Source organism: Mercenaria mercenaria, chromosome 2, assembly GCF_021730395.1.
Source record: "Mercenaria mercenaria strain notata chromosome 2, MADL_Memer_1, whole genome shotgun sequence".
NCBI lineage: Eukaryota > Metazoa > Mollusca > Bivalvia > Venerida > Veneridae > Mercenaria > Mercenaria mercenaria.
In genome coordinates, this window is record NC_069362.1 from 90266384 (window position 1) to 90281646 (window position 15263).

General features: G+C 32.3%; 1 protein-coding gene across 4 annotated transcripts in view; it reads right to left on the bottom strand.

The window, feature by feature from the left end:
* Positions 1-518: 518 nt before the first annotated feature.
* Positions 519-15263, bottom strand: part of LOC128555276 (uncharacterized) — a 61212-nt gene continuing 46467 nt past the window's right edge. For 2 of the 4 annotated variants that reach the window (XM_053537188.1, XM_053537189.1), the window contains 10 exons: positions 15091-15162; positions 13778-13976; positions 12138-12247; positions 11753-11908; positions 11069-11347; positions 10438-10524; positions 5666-5745; positions 5247-5351; positions 4671-4790; positions 519-4207 (listed from right to left, as the gene is read on the bottom strand). In XM_053537188.1, the coding sequence (XP_053393163.1) occupies positions 4118-4207; positions 4671-4790; positions 5247-5351; positions 5666-5745; positions 10438-10524; positions 11069-11347; positions 11753-11908; positions 12138-12247; positions 13778-13976; positions 15091-15162 (1298 nt within the window). In that variant the 3' untranslated portion in view covers positions 519-4117. The remainder of the gene's footprint in view (positions 4208-4670; positions 4791-5246; positions 5352-5665; positions 5746-10437; positions 10525-11068; positions 11348-11752; positions 11909-12137; positions 12248-13777; positions 13977-15090; positions 15163-15263) is intronic. The other 2 variants (XM_053537190.1, XM_053537191.1) reach the window with 2 other exon arrangements.

Here is a 15263-nt window from a genome sequence, read left to right on the forward strand (position 1 = left end):
TTGATCTGTAGCTTTTATATAAAGTCCTCTGTAAATTTTCTTCAACTGGGGGCACTTGGTCCCTTGAAGGGACCGCTAGAACCTTAAATAAAAATAACGTTTTCCCTGGAACCTCTTTGCGAATCTTCATTTAACTTGGTCCATAATATCCCTGTAAAGTCCTCTTGCATATTTGTTCAAAATTGCAGTTGACCTGTTTAATGTTTCTTATACTAAACACAAATATATCCATTGATGATTCAGTGTGTCATAATTATATTCAAGGTCAGATAGTCAATGTCAGGTTAGCGACTTCGGACCACTATGGTCCTATTGCTTTTGGTGTTCATGCATTAGTGTGTTATTCGGCAAGGTTAACACATGATGGATAACTGTTTCGACATTTAACTGACTTTTCATATTATCTTATAATGAAACAATGATGTTGAGATTTTTTATGATTGTAGGGATTATGTTTTATTTATGTTGTATAGCAATGCGTGTTAGAAATGAATAAACATACAAAACTGCAGGATTTCTTTTTTCATTTTATTAGAAATTGTTTATTAATAAAATACCTTGTTTAATTTTGATACATAACAGCAAAATAACAACTTAACACTACTATATATGCAACAATAATATAAGTTTTATACGCCAGTTTTAATATACATTTGTATATATAATGAAATAGCAACGAACAATTTAAATTGTTTAATATGTAAAATATCTATTTAATTGTGATGAATACAAAATACAAACGATAAGAAACTATGACACTATTTTTCAGTCTTTGATAAATTTTACAGTGGGTAAAGTTAACAACTGTTCAAATTTCGTACACAGTAATAAACGTCCGTGGCATAGATTATATGCTTTACTTGCATCATTTTTCATAAATTGCTGAAATAAGCAGCAAGATTTTTAGGGTATACAATTTTTGCTTGAAAGTATGATATGTAAACGACACCATTTTTTTGCATAATAAGTCACTATTGGGAAAACTGAAAGGTGAAATAGTCATTTTTGACAAACATTTGAAAAGATAATAAACTGACGAAATTTCACAAATTCTACATCCTTTTTGCTTAAAACAATGATATTTTTACTATATCTTTTATTTGTTTGAGGTAAAAAATATAAGCCATATTTTGATTATATATTTCCGTTTTAATACATTTTTACCCAGATAATTGCTGCAAACATTGTTGGTACTTTGTGATAATCAACAGCTCCTGAATAAATCCTATTTTTGTCAAAATTTTTGTAATAACTACACTGTCTAAGAACAGTTTAGTTGTCACCTGTTATACGTTGTCAGAGTTTCCAACTGACAGTGACAAAAAAAAAATAATAAATGCAGACAAACATTTTTATATCAATGAAATAATGCAGTATAAGTAACATACATAATGCATTCTAAATATTATATATGAAAGGCCAGTGTAGCTTTCTAAGTGCTAACTTGCTAATCGTTTAATATAGGTTACATTCTACATACTATTCTAAGTTTGAAATTATGTAAGAGCCAAAGGTTTTGAAGGATACTCTATGCTACTGTATTATTTAATGTATTACAGTTTGTACAGCCATTGATTAACAATTAGATACGTGTTTTTGACAGATAGCGATCATACAAATGACAGGCTGGACCCCATCGTTAAAATACTTTTTTAATATCCTGATGTTGTTGTATTGTACAAACTGAGCGAAATACAGAGTTTGAAGAGCTGTCCCTTTTCTAATTCTTTACGTTGTTTTTCGCCACGGTGTCTAAGCTAATTTTACACACTTGTTGTCCTGCTTGTCTATTTCATCGCAGCTTTAAAAAGAAGAAGAAAAAAGAAAGAAACGCGCACACAAATATTGTCGTAAACAAATGTATAAATATCAAGCAATTTTTCCAAAAAGCGTTACAGAAAAGGCAGCGAGTATAAGGAATTGGATACAAATATGACTTTGATTACAGATATCTCCTTTTCACACTTTTTACCAGTTTTCTTGAAGGAACAAGTTCTCTTACATTCTTTGATTTCCGATTTTCAATGACTCATTTCGCAGCTGTATTGAATTTAGTACTGTGGAGCAAACAGACATTGAAAACAAAGTCTTGAAATATACTACATGTATAAATTTTAAAGAAACAAAATCTTGCATTTATAAAATACAGGGCCCCTAAAGACAAAATCCAAATTTTGTACTTTTCAACGCATAAAATGTGTTAGAATTCCATCTAAATAATTAATCCGCCAAGCAAAATGCAATCATATGTAGCCTGACTGTCGCTTTATTTGGTTTTTGTTCCATGTACACAGTATTTAAAACACCAAAAAGCTATAAAGAGTTTGAACAGTAATGATGCATTACTAAAGTACTTAGGCGAATTTAAGTTTTAGACATTTGAAAAATTAATCTAAATTTAAGATTTAGAATGCTGATGAATATGCACCCTGTATATACTGTTTTGGACTACGCCGTATAATAATTGTACAAGTATATGATACATATGAATATGTACATCGTTTAGAGTCTCTGCAGCCATATATATTACAGAGACATAATTGAAATCTAGCAAATATAGCAAACCAAAATACATAATCACCATAGTAAAAAAATGGTCATTCATTTCTGAAGTAAAGATAACATGGAAAAGAAAAATAGTTATAGCTTTTCATTGTATAACATTTGAAAAAAAAATTGTCCAAATTTCAAAACGAACGAGAAACTTCAGGTTCAATTACGTATTTTGATTTAATTAGTATGACTGCCAGCATTATTGTTGCGTCCTCGATTAAAGTTATTAATGCAATAATAAATGCAAAAAATTGCGCAGTGACTAAATGCACGTACCAAAGTCACAAAGTACCACACACAAATTAAACAGCTAATTTCTGTAGATTCTTGCTGAAAGACATATGGTGTTACTGGCTTTTCGACTACATGTGCAAAGTTCATACAAAAATATCCCTGATCAATTAAATTATACTTTCGATATCATATAGTCGACCCTTAAATAATTATTAACAAAACGAACACGTCAAAATTGTCGCCATGCACGCTTTAAATATTGCCTATTATTTAACATATAGTATTCTTTAGTATAATGATTTAAACAGTTAAAAAACTATCGAAATGCGCTGAAGTTTTAGATTCACAAAGCCACTTTCCTCATGTCAGCAGGACGATTTTTTCTATGATTACGAAGAACATTTGATAAGATCTATAAAGACTATACGTCAGTCTCTTTCTCGCATTCATCAATTAAAGAAAAGATAAAATTATGACAAACGTCATACCCCATTATGTCTTTGCAGACATATTTATATGTTTTTTGATAAGTACATTCCAAAGACGATAAGTTTGACATTCGTGTTCATGAGAAAGTCTATTGAACTAAGCGAGAAAAGTTTAGAATAGACTTAACTCTTATTGATTTACTACATGTAATACACTAAATTATGCCGACTAAAACTGAAGAAAAAAAAACAGAATCAAATTATATTGTTGTAAGATCTTCCCAGAGCACCAGATCATTTTCAAATTATTGTCCGAAATCGGGCTACATTCAAAAAAATAATGCCCGATCTATTTAACCAGTACTAAAGAGGTCACAAACGCATCAAAATAAATACAAAATAAAATGACTCATACAGCAAACATTTTCGCAACAAAAACAAACATAATTGGATAAAAATACAAAATACATAATAATATACAACTGTATAACTACACCATATCTAACTGAATATACTGATGTTGCCAAAAGAAATCTTTTTTCTACTTTTTTTGTTTTCAACCGTAACACGATACAATATTTGTATTCAAGCCAAACTCTTGTTTCTTACATAAAATCAGTATTAAACTATTCCAAATGTGTCCCGTATTTTACCATAATATCGATCTCTTCATTCAAAAAATTTCTAAATGCAAGAACCGTATACTTAACAACAGACATAAATATCAGGGATTTACTGGCCTCTTATTCTTGCAACCGAAACAGATTCTCAAAACGAACACGATACTAACGTAACTATAGCTTTATCATTGGTGTCTACACAAGTCCAAACATAGTCCAAACTCGGAAAGATGAAACTTTTAAATGTGCACGCTGCAGTTTTCATATCGTCCAACACAACTTTTAACCAGAACTATAGATGCAGGTTAGTTGTCGTTGGGATCCACAGTGCTTTGAAGCACACGCCATTTGTGTCAGGGACTTGTTTCGAATCTGAAATATAAAAGAAAAATCTTGTAAAACTAAAAACAACTTTATTCTGTTCAATTGTAACTTCACAATTTTCTTCGTGTATAAATACAGTTTATTAGATTTTATTAAGATCCCTGAAGAGTGCATTTATATTTTCTCTATATCAGTATTGGATATTTTATTTACATATTTCAATAAGTTTGATTTAACCATATCTTATTGCTTATTTACACAAGCGAAACAGATACCTAAAATTACAACAAAACAAAAGCAAATGGGTTGTGCAACAAGTTATATCAACATTACATTAAGCCCTTCCCAGTAAATTTCAAAAAGTTACTTAAATCTATTTCACTAAGCATAGTAAACATGTTATGGCGGCAAGTCATTCGTATTTTGGTAAATGCTCTATATTAACGATAAACATATAAACATTTTGACATATAAAACTAGGAAATACTATTCATTGAAAGAGTCTACTTACGATGGTGTTGTGATTGCACAAAGTCCGGTCGTATGGAGTTCTACATCCGTATCTGAGTGGTCTGGTCAAGTCCTCTCCCTCTGCGCCCCACTGGTACACTACATTATAGATGTCTTGACCCTACAATATTCACATGTAGCAATATCTTTATAAAGTAAACTGGTGTGATAGTACATTAGATTTACCCAACTTTCGTTAAACACATATACTCGTATATACAGTATATTTATTCTTATGCCCCTAGTGTTGGACCTCTGCTTAACGTTATAATTATGAAGATGTGTGACTGGAGTGCCAAAACATTTTGAACCACAAGTTGTCTAATTACAAATAGACTGCCTCCTATCTAACTACTTGACATATTGTGTTTTTTTTTTCTGTTACAAAGAATTTGTATAACAGTCACAGAACAAGACTAGCTATACAGACAAAGTATTCAATTTTCCCTGTTCAAATGCTTTATTCACAAAAGCAGACTCGTTTCAAATTTAATGTCAATGTCAGTTGAAAATATGTTGCTTAATCAATATTTCGTTGTTATTATGCCAAAAGTCATTATACATTATTCATGTTTACCCTTTCTGCTTTGCCAAAATTGGTGTAACATTTGATTGGACCTGGGTATTCTGTTTCACAGCGTATCACGTACTTTGCCCACCTCTCTAAATAACTGCTCCACGCCTAAAAATACACAGTAAATATTCTTATCTGTCTATCCATCTACTATGTCATCACAACTATTACATGTTTGACAATATACCTGTTTCTTTTGCATTAATTTATTCATTTATGATCATTCTTTAAATTTATTTCACTAGCATCCACCTGTGAATTTACTGAAAATGGTACATTTAATTGTGACTTTTTGTATGAATACTTGTCACTTACATTCTATGTGATCTAACTGAATTTTGTTTACATTCATATCTAAGCGCCCATTGAAACCTAAATGCATGGAATAATAAGTAAATAAAAGAGAAAATTTAATAATTCACCAGGTCTTTTGCTCCAACTTCTCTCCTCAGCAGATTATGTGCAGAAATTGTGAAAAATTGCTCTTCTCCCGTTAAATCACCTGCAAAAATTATATAATATTAATAACAACTAAATTGTTATTGTTTCTACCACAATTTTAGGATATCATGTACGAGGAAATGCGTGAAACCGAACAAGTTGATTATGTCGAATCTATTTGAATGTCACAGTCAAAACTCATAAAGCTATGCAACATGCCAAAAGAAATATTTCTAGCTACTCTTAACTTTTTATCTTGAAATATGGAAACAATTTAAGTTAACAAATTATTTGTTTTACGTTGAAAATGACACCGCTTCAAAAAAGTATTGTAATGTCTGTTCAAATTGAACTCGTTTTCCAAAAGATGTTTTTGTAGATACATAATTGTTCAAACTGATCTGTGGACAGTAATACATCAAATGTTCATTTATATAATTATATAAAATGTGTTGTTTTTTCACTTGTTCTTAGCTTAAGAAACAGACCGGGGTTTCAAATAAATATTGTACAATTAAGCATGTACGCATTTAACTAACTGGCACAGTCTTATGCTGAATGTAAAATGTACCTTATTAATCATGCAAACACAGCATCTACGATTTGTTAATACCCGCGACCGGATTGTTTTCTTTTCGCTTATATTTTCGAATAATGCCAATTTGGAATTAAAATTATTTGTAAATCATGCACAGAACACAAAACACTCGCGTTTCGCGAATTCTTAACACCACAAATAAAGTTGCTATAACCATGAAATCGCTAAATTAAATTTCCATGTGAATTTCCCCTAAGTCGATTGTGTTTATAATACATCATGAATACAAAAGGATTTATTCATATATATACAGTTTGACATGCCATCCGGTTCGCCCCGAGTAAATAAAATAAGAATAAATCTTTGTTGGAAATATTTGTATAGAGAAAGACAAAACAGTCAGCAAAATTAAATAAACTATTTCAGGAGGGCACAATGTTATAATTTACTGATATATTTTGACACACTTCGTAACATTTATCAAGCCAAGTGCAACATTAAACTGAAGTAAAGATTATCTATCCTGCTTGAATAATGAGGTTGTTCATAAATAAAAGCCCTGCACAAGATGTCCAGCTGCGGAAAAATGTAATAAAATACATTGCAATGACTGCAGTCATATTTATAATGTGCACCTTGAATTAGTTTCACGGCATCATTTTTCTGCACAAGAGACATATTTGACACAGGTATGTTGCCTGTTGAAATATGAGCTTCTCGACAAACAATTTATTGCAGGATATTTCACCATTAAGGTTATTCCTTCACAGTTTGAGTAAAACAACTAATATGCTAATAGTGTTTATTTTTTGTGTAAAAGTACGAGATATAAAAATGAAGCGAAAAAAACATTTTAATACCTGTAAACCCATGTAGAATGTTTATTCATACAACATTCAAAAACAGTCTAAGAAACTTGACTGCTTTCTTAACATTCTTTTCTATATAACTGTTGTATTTTGTAAGCAGTTATATGCCAGTAAGTTAACACCAACCATTATGGTGATAATCTTTCAACTATAAATCTAGACAATTTCCATCAGGATGTAGTCACGATTAAATGTCATATCTGGTAAATGTTGTTTTCTAAAAGCTTATAGTTTTTAAGCGGCATCGCATATTAGCACTGCTTGCAAATACTGTCCTTTTTAAACACAAAGACATGTTTAGTAATTGAACCTATTTTCAAATAGGAAGTTTGGGCATAATCTTTAAAACTTCTTTTATATGTACATTATTCTTACAGCCAAAGGCATATAATAAAATCTGTAAGAATATCTTTTGGAAGAATAGAATGCAACCAAGCAAAATAATGGCAGACTCAGTTCATGTGAGGAAATAGAAAATGTAACAACCAAACGCCCCCTCTCCTCCTCTATTACATAGATATTGAGTGAACTCCAAGTTCTCAACGGGCCAGAAAATATAACACTGAAACCAAGTACTTGGAAACCTTTTTACGGCCACCACAACGCATTTAAGAGTGTTGTTGTGATAGCTGTTTGAAATAGTGCATTGGTCTGCAATGATGCATTCGGCTCTAGTGGATTCTGCCATACCGGATCATATGCGGTGCAAGTGCCTATTGTGATTCAGGCTGAGGTAAACTCCATTCGAGCAGAGTCAAGACACCGTTAACCTTAATATATTACGAAGGTCTTTAGCTATATATGCGATACTCTAAAGTAAAAGGAACTTCAGAATTTAATTAGTGAAGATCTATGCAAAATTTTTCACTACTTTATACATGGCAAATTATGCAAGAATTTATCCTAGTTGTTGAAAGAAGTTATTTATAGATTAAATCGCTGCTGAGAAAACATGTAATAAAACACGTTGCAACATTCACCACACTATTGTTCTGAAAAAGAGACATATTTGACACAGCTGTTCTTAATGGTTGAATTATGACTTTCATGACACGAACTGAAAACAATTATAATTGTGATAGTTTACCTTTTCACTAACAAAACATGAAGTTTAACAAAACCATTGTAAGGTTCAGAAACCAGTACATTATATTTCGCGGTATAATTAATTGATCTATGTCTAATTGCTAAATAACCTTTTAAAGATGAATAACATGTTTATTTACAGGCGATTAATGCTAAAGTCATTTTATATTACTAAGATAGTTTTATTATTTACTAAGATAGTTTTATTATTTACTAAGATAGTTTTCATATCATTTCGCACACGAATACAAAACCCTGTATTTATCTCCCATCTGATATGGAAACATAACCGATATGATGGGATTACTTGCTCGAGTTGTGACAGTCAGAAATGATTTGTCAAATGTTATTTGTTTAAAACGAACTTATACTCAATTTTAGCAAAGATAACTCTAGAAATAGGTAGTATAATTATGCAGTATATAATAAAATGGTCATTAAAGTTATACATTGGTCTGCAGTGGTACATTCGGCTCTCGTAGAATTTGTCATTCCTACTCACACGCGGCGCAAGTGCCTTGTGTGATCCAGGTCTAGCTAAAATCTACTCGAGCAGCCAAAAGCAACATTACAGACCAAGACTCTGTTATAATAACCTTAAAATATTATAAAGGTCTTCAGTTATATAGACAGACAGACAGACATTTTATTTCAAATCAAATAGGCTAAAAAGCCCATGATGACATACATTTGACACAAATACAATAGCGGACAGTGTACAAAACAAATATAGTATTTCAATGACACATACTAATATAGTAACATAAACATCTAGCAAAACTGACATTGAGTTTAATGAAACCCTATTTTCTGAGGAAAGTACATATATTCACCCGGAGAAGGCCGGTAAGAAATAGAAATAAGTTATCAAAAATAATGTCATAGCAGAGTGCATTTCGAATGTATTAACCTTACAGCGATTTTAGAATGTCAACATTTCACCTTTTAGTTACGTTCAATGTTTACCGGAAAGAAAGATAATTTACGAGACTGGTAAGCCAATTTCAAATAGCAGTTTCACAATCAGTTTAAGGATATTTATGTAACATATTTGAAAACAATTTTAACAGAGACAACAAGACAACAACAACACACTGTCACATTAGCTATATAAATACAAAAGTACATAAACTACATAGTACATTATATTTTTGTGCTACAATATGGATGCAAAGCCTTGTCGAAAATAAAAATACAAGGCTAGCTATCCTACAGATGATTTACATTAAACAACATTTAGCTTAGGAAGACCTTATACGAAATCATCGGAAAATAAGGTCTAATTATTCTTACTCTAAATAAAACTAATATAAATACTTAAAATTTCCTTTACTTTAAGCTTATGCACACTCAATACCTTGCAATGCATATACAAGTCATCTGTGTGATATACATTAAATTATCTATACGTTCTCAAGTTTCTTAATTCAAAGGCATGATATGTATACATACCTAAGTTTTTCAACAGTGTTTTATTCTCGGAAGTTACTAGCTCTACAAACTTATACATACTAGTATGTAATATATGCACAACTTTGAAGTAAGAATATTTTGCTTTAAACAGTAAAGTACATGTACATTTTAATAGCTGATGTTTTTCTGTTGAAATGGGAAAGATATTTACATTAAAGAAGGTCACAGAAATGTGTTTAGAATACCATAGTATTAAACACGTAAGTCGAATAAAAGGAACACATCTGAAAGAACCTGCAAGACAAAATCAACAGCTCAGAAATGTCCCAACCCCTTATCCGTTTATACAGTAATACTTTCTATACTATTTGCATCTATATATGTGTACGTATTACATCACGTGATATAATATTTTTGCTCAACACGTACATTTACATACAAAGTAGACATCACAAAGAACCTAAACCGTAGTCAATCTGTTAGTTCACACCGCAACCAATACAGTAGCTAATACCTTCTACATGTCTACCGAACATTTTACCAGCATTAGAAAAAAAAAAGAATAGATCTATGCTTAGAAAGTCGCTTCATGTTGGAACTAAAGACAAGAAAATAACTAAACTCTTATTAGACTAATCTTAAAAATAAATTCAAAATATAAAAGAAAAATTTAAAATGCTGAAGTACAAAATAAGAAGCGAAAAATGCAAAGCACAGTTGTACGAAAGCAAATTAAGTCTAACACCCTGGAACAGCAATAATACTAATACATATACAATATTGTCAAGCTCCTAAACTTGATACAACTCCGTTTGAACTAATGTATACGTGCTACGTGCTTATGCACCTTCATTCTGTAGCAATGCAAGCGCTTCATATCGTCTTCGTTCTTCTCTCAATCTCCGACGCCGACGCCTTTCTTGTTCATAATATGCTGTATGTAAACAAAGCTTTCAGAGCGCAAGATACAATCAAATAAACAGTAGAAAAGTATAAAATATTGCATATATATATAACAAGCACAATCACATTTCTTTTTGGCATGAGATTCAAAGAATTTGTAAAGTTAGAAAGTAGTGGTGCTATTTAAAGAGATATCTGCATCTAATATTAAACAAAAATTCATTCTTAAAAGTACAATATATAAAGCATTTTCAAACACTTGTTTCTTTTTTTTTTTATTTTCCCATTTAAACCCAGACTGGAATCAAATCTTTAACATTCATAAGTTATGTAAAGATGATAATTTATTCAAGGTTAAGATCATTCGACCGTTTGACAATATCTCCCAATATTTTCTTTGGCCAATCAGCATTCATTAGGGCAAAGTGAAAAAGAAACGAATATCTTAAACTGTGCTAATATCAGATGGGTAGGAGGATAAATATAAAATGATAAAATACTGGGTGAAATAACTGCATTCACAAAATGAACACACATATAACTGCAAAGATAAATGCTAGTTTCTATAATTGCACCTTCATTTTGTGTGAGAGCCAGTGCTTCATATCTGCTTCTCTGTTGTTGAAGTCTTAGACGACGTCTTCTTTCTAGTTCGACGTTATAACGCGATACGGCATCGGCGCGGCGAAGTTCTTGGACAGAAGCGTAATGTTGCTCTCGACGTCGTAGTTCTTCTTCATATCGTCGTCGACGTTCTTTTCTCTCACGCATCAGCAGTTCATACTCTCGGAGGTACCTTTCATACTCTAGTCGTCTTTGGTAAAGCGCGTCTTGTAAAGAGACTTGACGCTTTTCTGAAGAACGCCAGCTTAGTTAGTTTATACAACATACACACACAAATAATTTTACCATTGACCGCAAATTATGAACGAGATTAAAAAAGAAACAGGTTAATTCAAAAATGAAAAAGGCGTTTATTAGTCATGTTAAATTACTCATTCAAAAGAATCAGGGCATTTTAATTTAAGAGACTGCACTGACTTGTGTTATGTTGTAAATCACTCAGTTGAAATCTTCAATGACAACGTGCGTACATTTTTCAAAGTAGCACAAATGTTAGAGAACGTTTACCTTAGCGTTTTTGAAAGGTTGGAAGCAATTATCACGAACTATCTTTAAGAAATCTAATTAAAACAAGCATTAAATCACAACAAAGTTAAGTTAAAACACCACAAGACGACAGTCTATGTATTACGTACTCCTATTGCCCTTGTGTTTTGACGCCTCAACAACGGTGATGTTACTAGCAACCAGTTCTAAAGAATGGATAAGTTTTGCCTGTTTTTCGTCAAGGTCCTTTTCCACATTTCGTTCAAATTTCTCAATTCTTCTGATGTTTTTCTTGTCTGTTTTTCCTGTATAAACAATGAAAAGCTTGGTTACGAACAAATACCATGAACTGGCTACAAAAAAAGCGAATGAAATATTCATTCTGCTTGCCTATATCTAAACGTATCTTAGAATCCAACTGCAAATGTTTTACCTTTTCTTGTAATTGTGTTTTACAAATTAACTTTCATCTTCTTTAATTTTAACATTTTGATTATTTTTAAAATATTAACAAATGTAGTTGATATTGCTTACCCGGAAATGGAAGAACTCTGTTGTTCGGAGTATATACTACAATGGTTTCATTATTACTTCGATATTCTTGGTACACCCTGTTGTTCTCATGCTCATTCTGGACAGGGTTCCTGAAAATCCAATGTGATAATGAATATGTTGGCTACAAATAATACTAACGTTTCCTTCCTGCCTGTTCCATATCTGTCTTGACACTGTCATCTACGCTTTCAACGCATTTCCTATTGCTGACACTGGCAACCGTTCTAACAGTGTCAAACTGTGTAACTTTTTCTATTTTTTTTTTGGTGGCGTTTTGGCTGTATAAGTATAGTTTCATCAAGATATTAACATATACGCCAAATTTACCATGGTAAAGCAAATATTAAATTAATTTCTGGATGTCCTCCTCACACTTAAATTTCTAGCCTATGAACAACAGTAGATAATTTGATCTGCCAGCCAGAATGACCCTTCACATCAAATTTAAAGTTTAGAAATACAGATTGCCTGTGGCACGATTCTTTTGGTATTTGGAATAATTCATTGTCGTTAGACAAAAAATCGAACATTTTCATTAACGATTAAATTTATTCTCATGTAAAACAAGACATTGATTACTCAAGTAGCATTCGACGAAAATATAGTAACACGGAATGGCGCTCTTTGTTTGAGTAACCAAAATACTTGTTAATGGATAGATGACTAATAAGTATTTACAAATGCAAATAACGTACATTCAAATTTTAATTAAGTCATTATAATTTTGATAATTAAAATTAGTGCAATTTCACATATGGTGCGTTATGAATTAATACGATGATATATTCATTAAAATTTTATTTCCTACTTTATGGTACAGAATGTCAGATCAAAACCTTTTAACATTGTGAATTTGTAACGCGCATACTAATCGTTTAATTTGTTTTCTTTTATACCATCTTAACCTTTTCATACAAATGATTTAGGCTATTATTGTTTAGAGTAAGCAGAACGAAACAGTCTAAGACACGAGAATCATAAATCATAATTCTAATAAGCAGTCCGTTGTGCTCCAAAGACAGAATGTCGTTGTATAAGACGTAATTCGTAATCAGAATATGAGCCGTGCCATGAGAAAACCAACATAGTGGGTTTGCGACCAGCATGGATCCAGACCAGCCTGCGCATCCGCGCAGTCTGGTCAGGCTCCATGCTGTTCGCTTTTAAAACCTATTGGAATTGGAGAAACTTAGCGAACAGCATGGATCCTGACCAGACTGCGCGGATGCGCAGGCTGGTCTGGATCCATGCTGGTCGCAAACCCACTATGTTGGTTTTCTCATGGCACGGCTCATATAGTTTAGAATATTTGACAGGGGCATGTGAAGTAGGATGATTACCACTAAAGTCTTATACATAAACGAAGTTTTGCAGATCTCCATTCATCAGAACAGTGATTTCTAGTAAGTTAAATACTTACTGTCCTTCCCTCTTATTGCTCTTTAAAAAGAGCGTTCAATGCTTTTGTTGATAAGAAATAAAGTGTTATGCGATAAAATTCACCAACGTCTTAATGACCTGTATAAAGATTATTTTAACACTATTTCTCGATTTCGGCCCTTGACATTTTCTTTAAATTGATTTCGTCTATGTATACGCTCACATTGAAAATTGTTTACCTAAATGAATTGTGACTTCCAATAACTCTGTTGCGTCCGCCTCTCCCTCGATTTCTATGACTTCCACCACGGGTTCTCTCACCTCCAGAACCTCTGCCTGTATGACGTGTAGCCTCTTCTCTCGCATTTGAAACGCTCCCTCCCGAAATTGAAATAGCTGATGGAGCATGCTGAACACCTGTGCCTGAGGCTTTAGAACCTATACATATGAAAAAAAAAAGATTATATGATTTAATAAGAATTAGCACTGCTTAAAGATATACAATGGCCGCTTTCACTGAAATATGTTACTTTAGATATTTACTTCAAATGTATAAAATCCTCATCAAATGTATTTAACTTTACTAAATATAAAATTATGGGTTATGTTCATTCATAATTTAATGTCATGCAGTAACTGTTGACTGTTAAAAACAGCCGGTATTTTATTTGCAGAACACATTTCTATACAGTTATACAGTGTGTACTATTTTAAACCTAATTCATAGTACTGTTAATACACATCAACTTTTTATTTTTATGTTGACATACACTATACGAAGTAATTGTTCATGTTTTAGCCCGCTTAGCTCAGTAGGGAGAGCGTTGGTCTACGGATCGCGGGATCGCGAGTTCGATTACCGGGCGGGGTGTATGTTCTCCGTGACGATTTAATAAAGGACATTGCGTCTGAAATCATTCGTCCTCCACCTCTGATAATTCATGTGGGGAAGTTGGCAGTTACTTGCGGAGAACAGGTTTGTACTGGTACAGAATCCAGGAACACTGGTTAGGTTAACTGCCCGCCGTTACATGACTGAAATACTGTTGAAAAAACGGCGTTAAACACAAAACTAAACATAAAAAATATGAAATTCGGATCTAATATACCTCTTAAAGTCTTTTTCAATAATATGTGATTGAATATTAAATAGTCTTATATCTAACTTAATAAAGATGACTATGTAAGCAGACTTTAGACTCTATGGCTGTGTTTAGGGTGGTCTGTGCTTCCGGGAAATCTACCCTTACTTTTTATCTTTTAGAGACCTTTCTGTTGCTATATCAATACTGACTACAAATGATACTTTAAAAAAAAGAAACTTGTATATTTTTGAGACCCCGTTCAAATAAATGTTTATTTCCATAAACCTAGCGTTGGATGGCGTTATAGATAACATAAAGAACAATCTTGGCCAACGGTGTGCATCCACACGTAAGTGTGCGGAGAGGCTGCCTAAATGCCTTCCAGTATTATTCAGAACATGGATAAATTTGCATTCACGATTTCTGTTTAGGGGCCTACGTGTTTAATGAACTTTGTAGTAACGTACCTGATATCGATTCTATTTTTACACTCGAACTGCCGATAGGAAGAGTTCGAGCACCTGGTTGGAAAAATCGTGCTGTAAAAGTAAATACAATTACAGGAAAATGTTAAGCATTTTATCTTTTTTAAATCAATAAATGTGACAATGAAAATTTATGGCGGCTTTGACATCGAAAG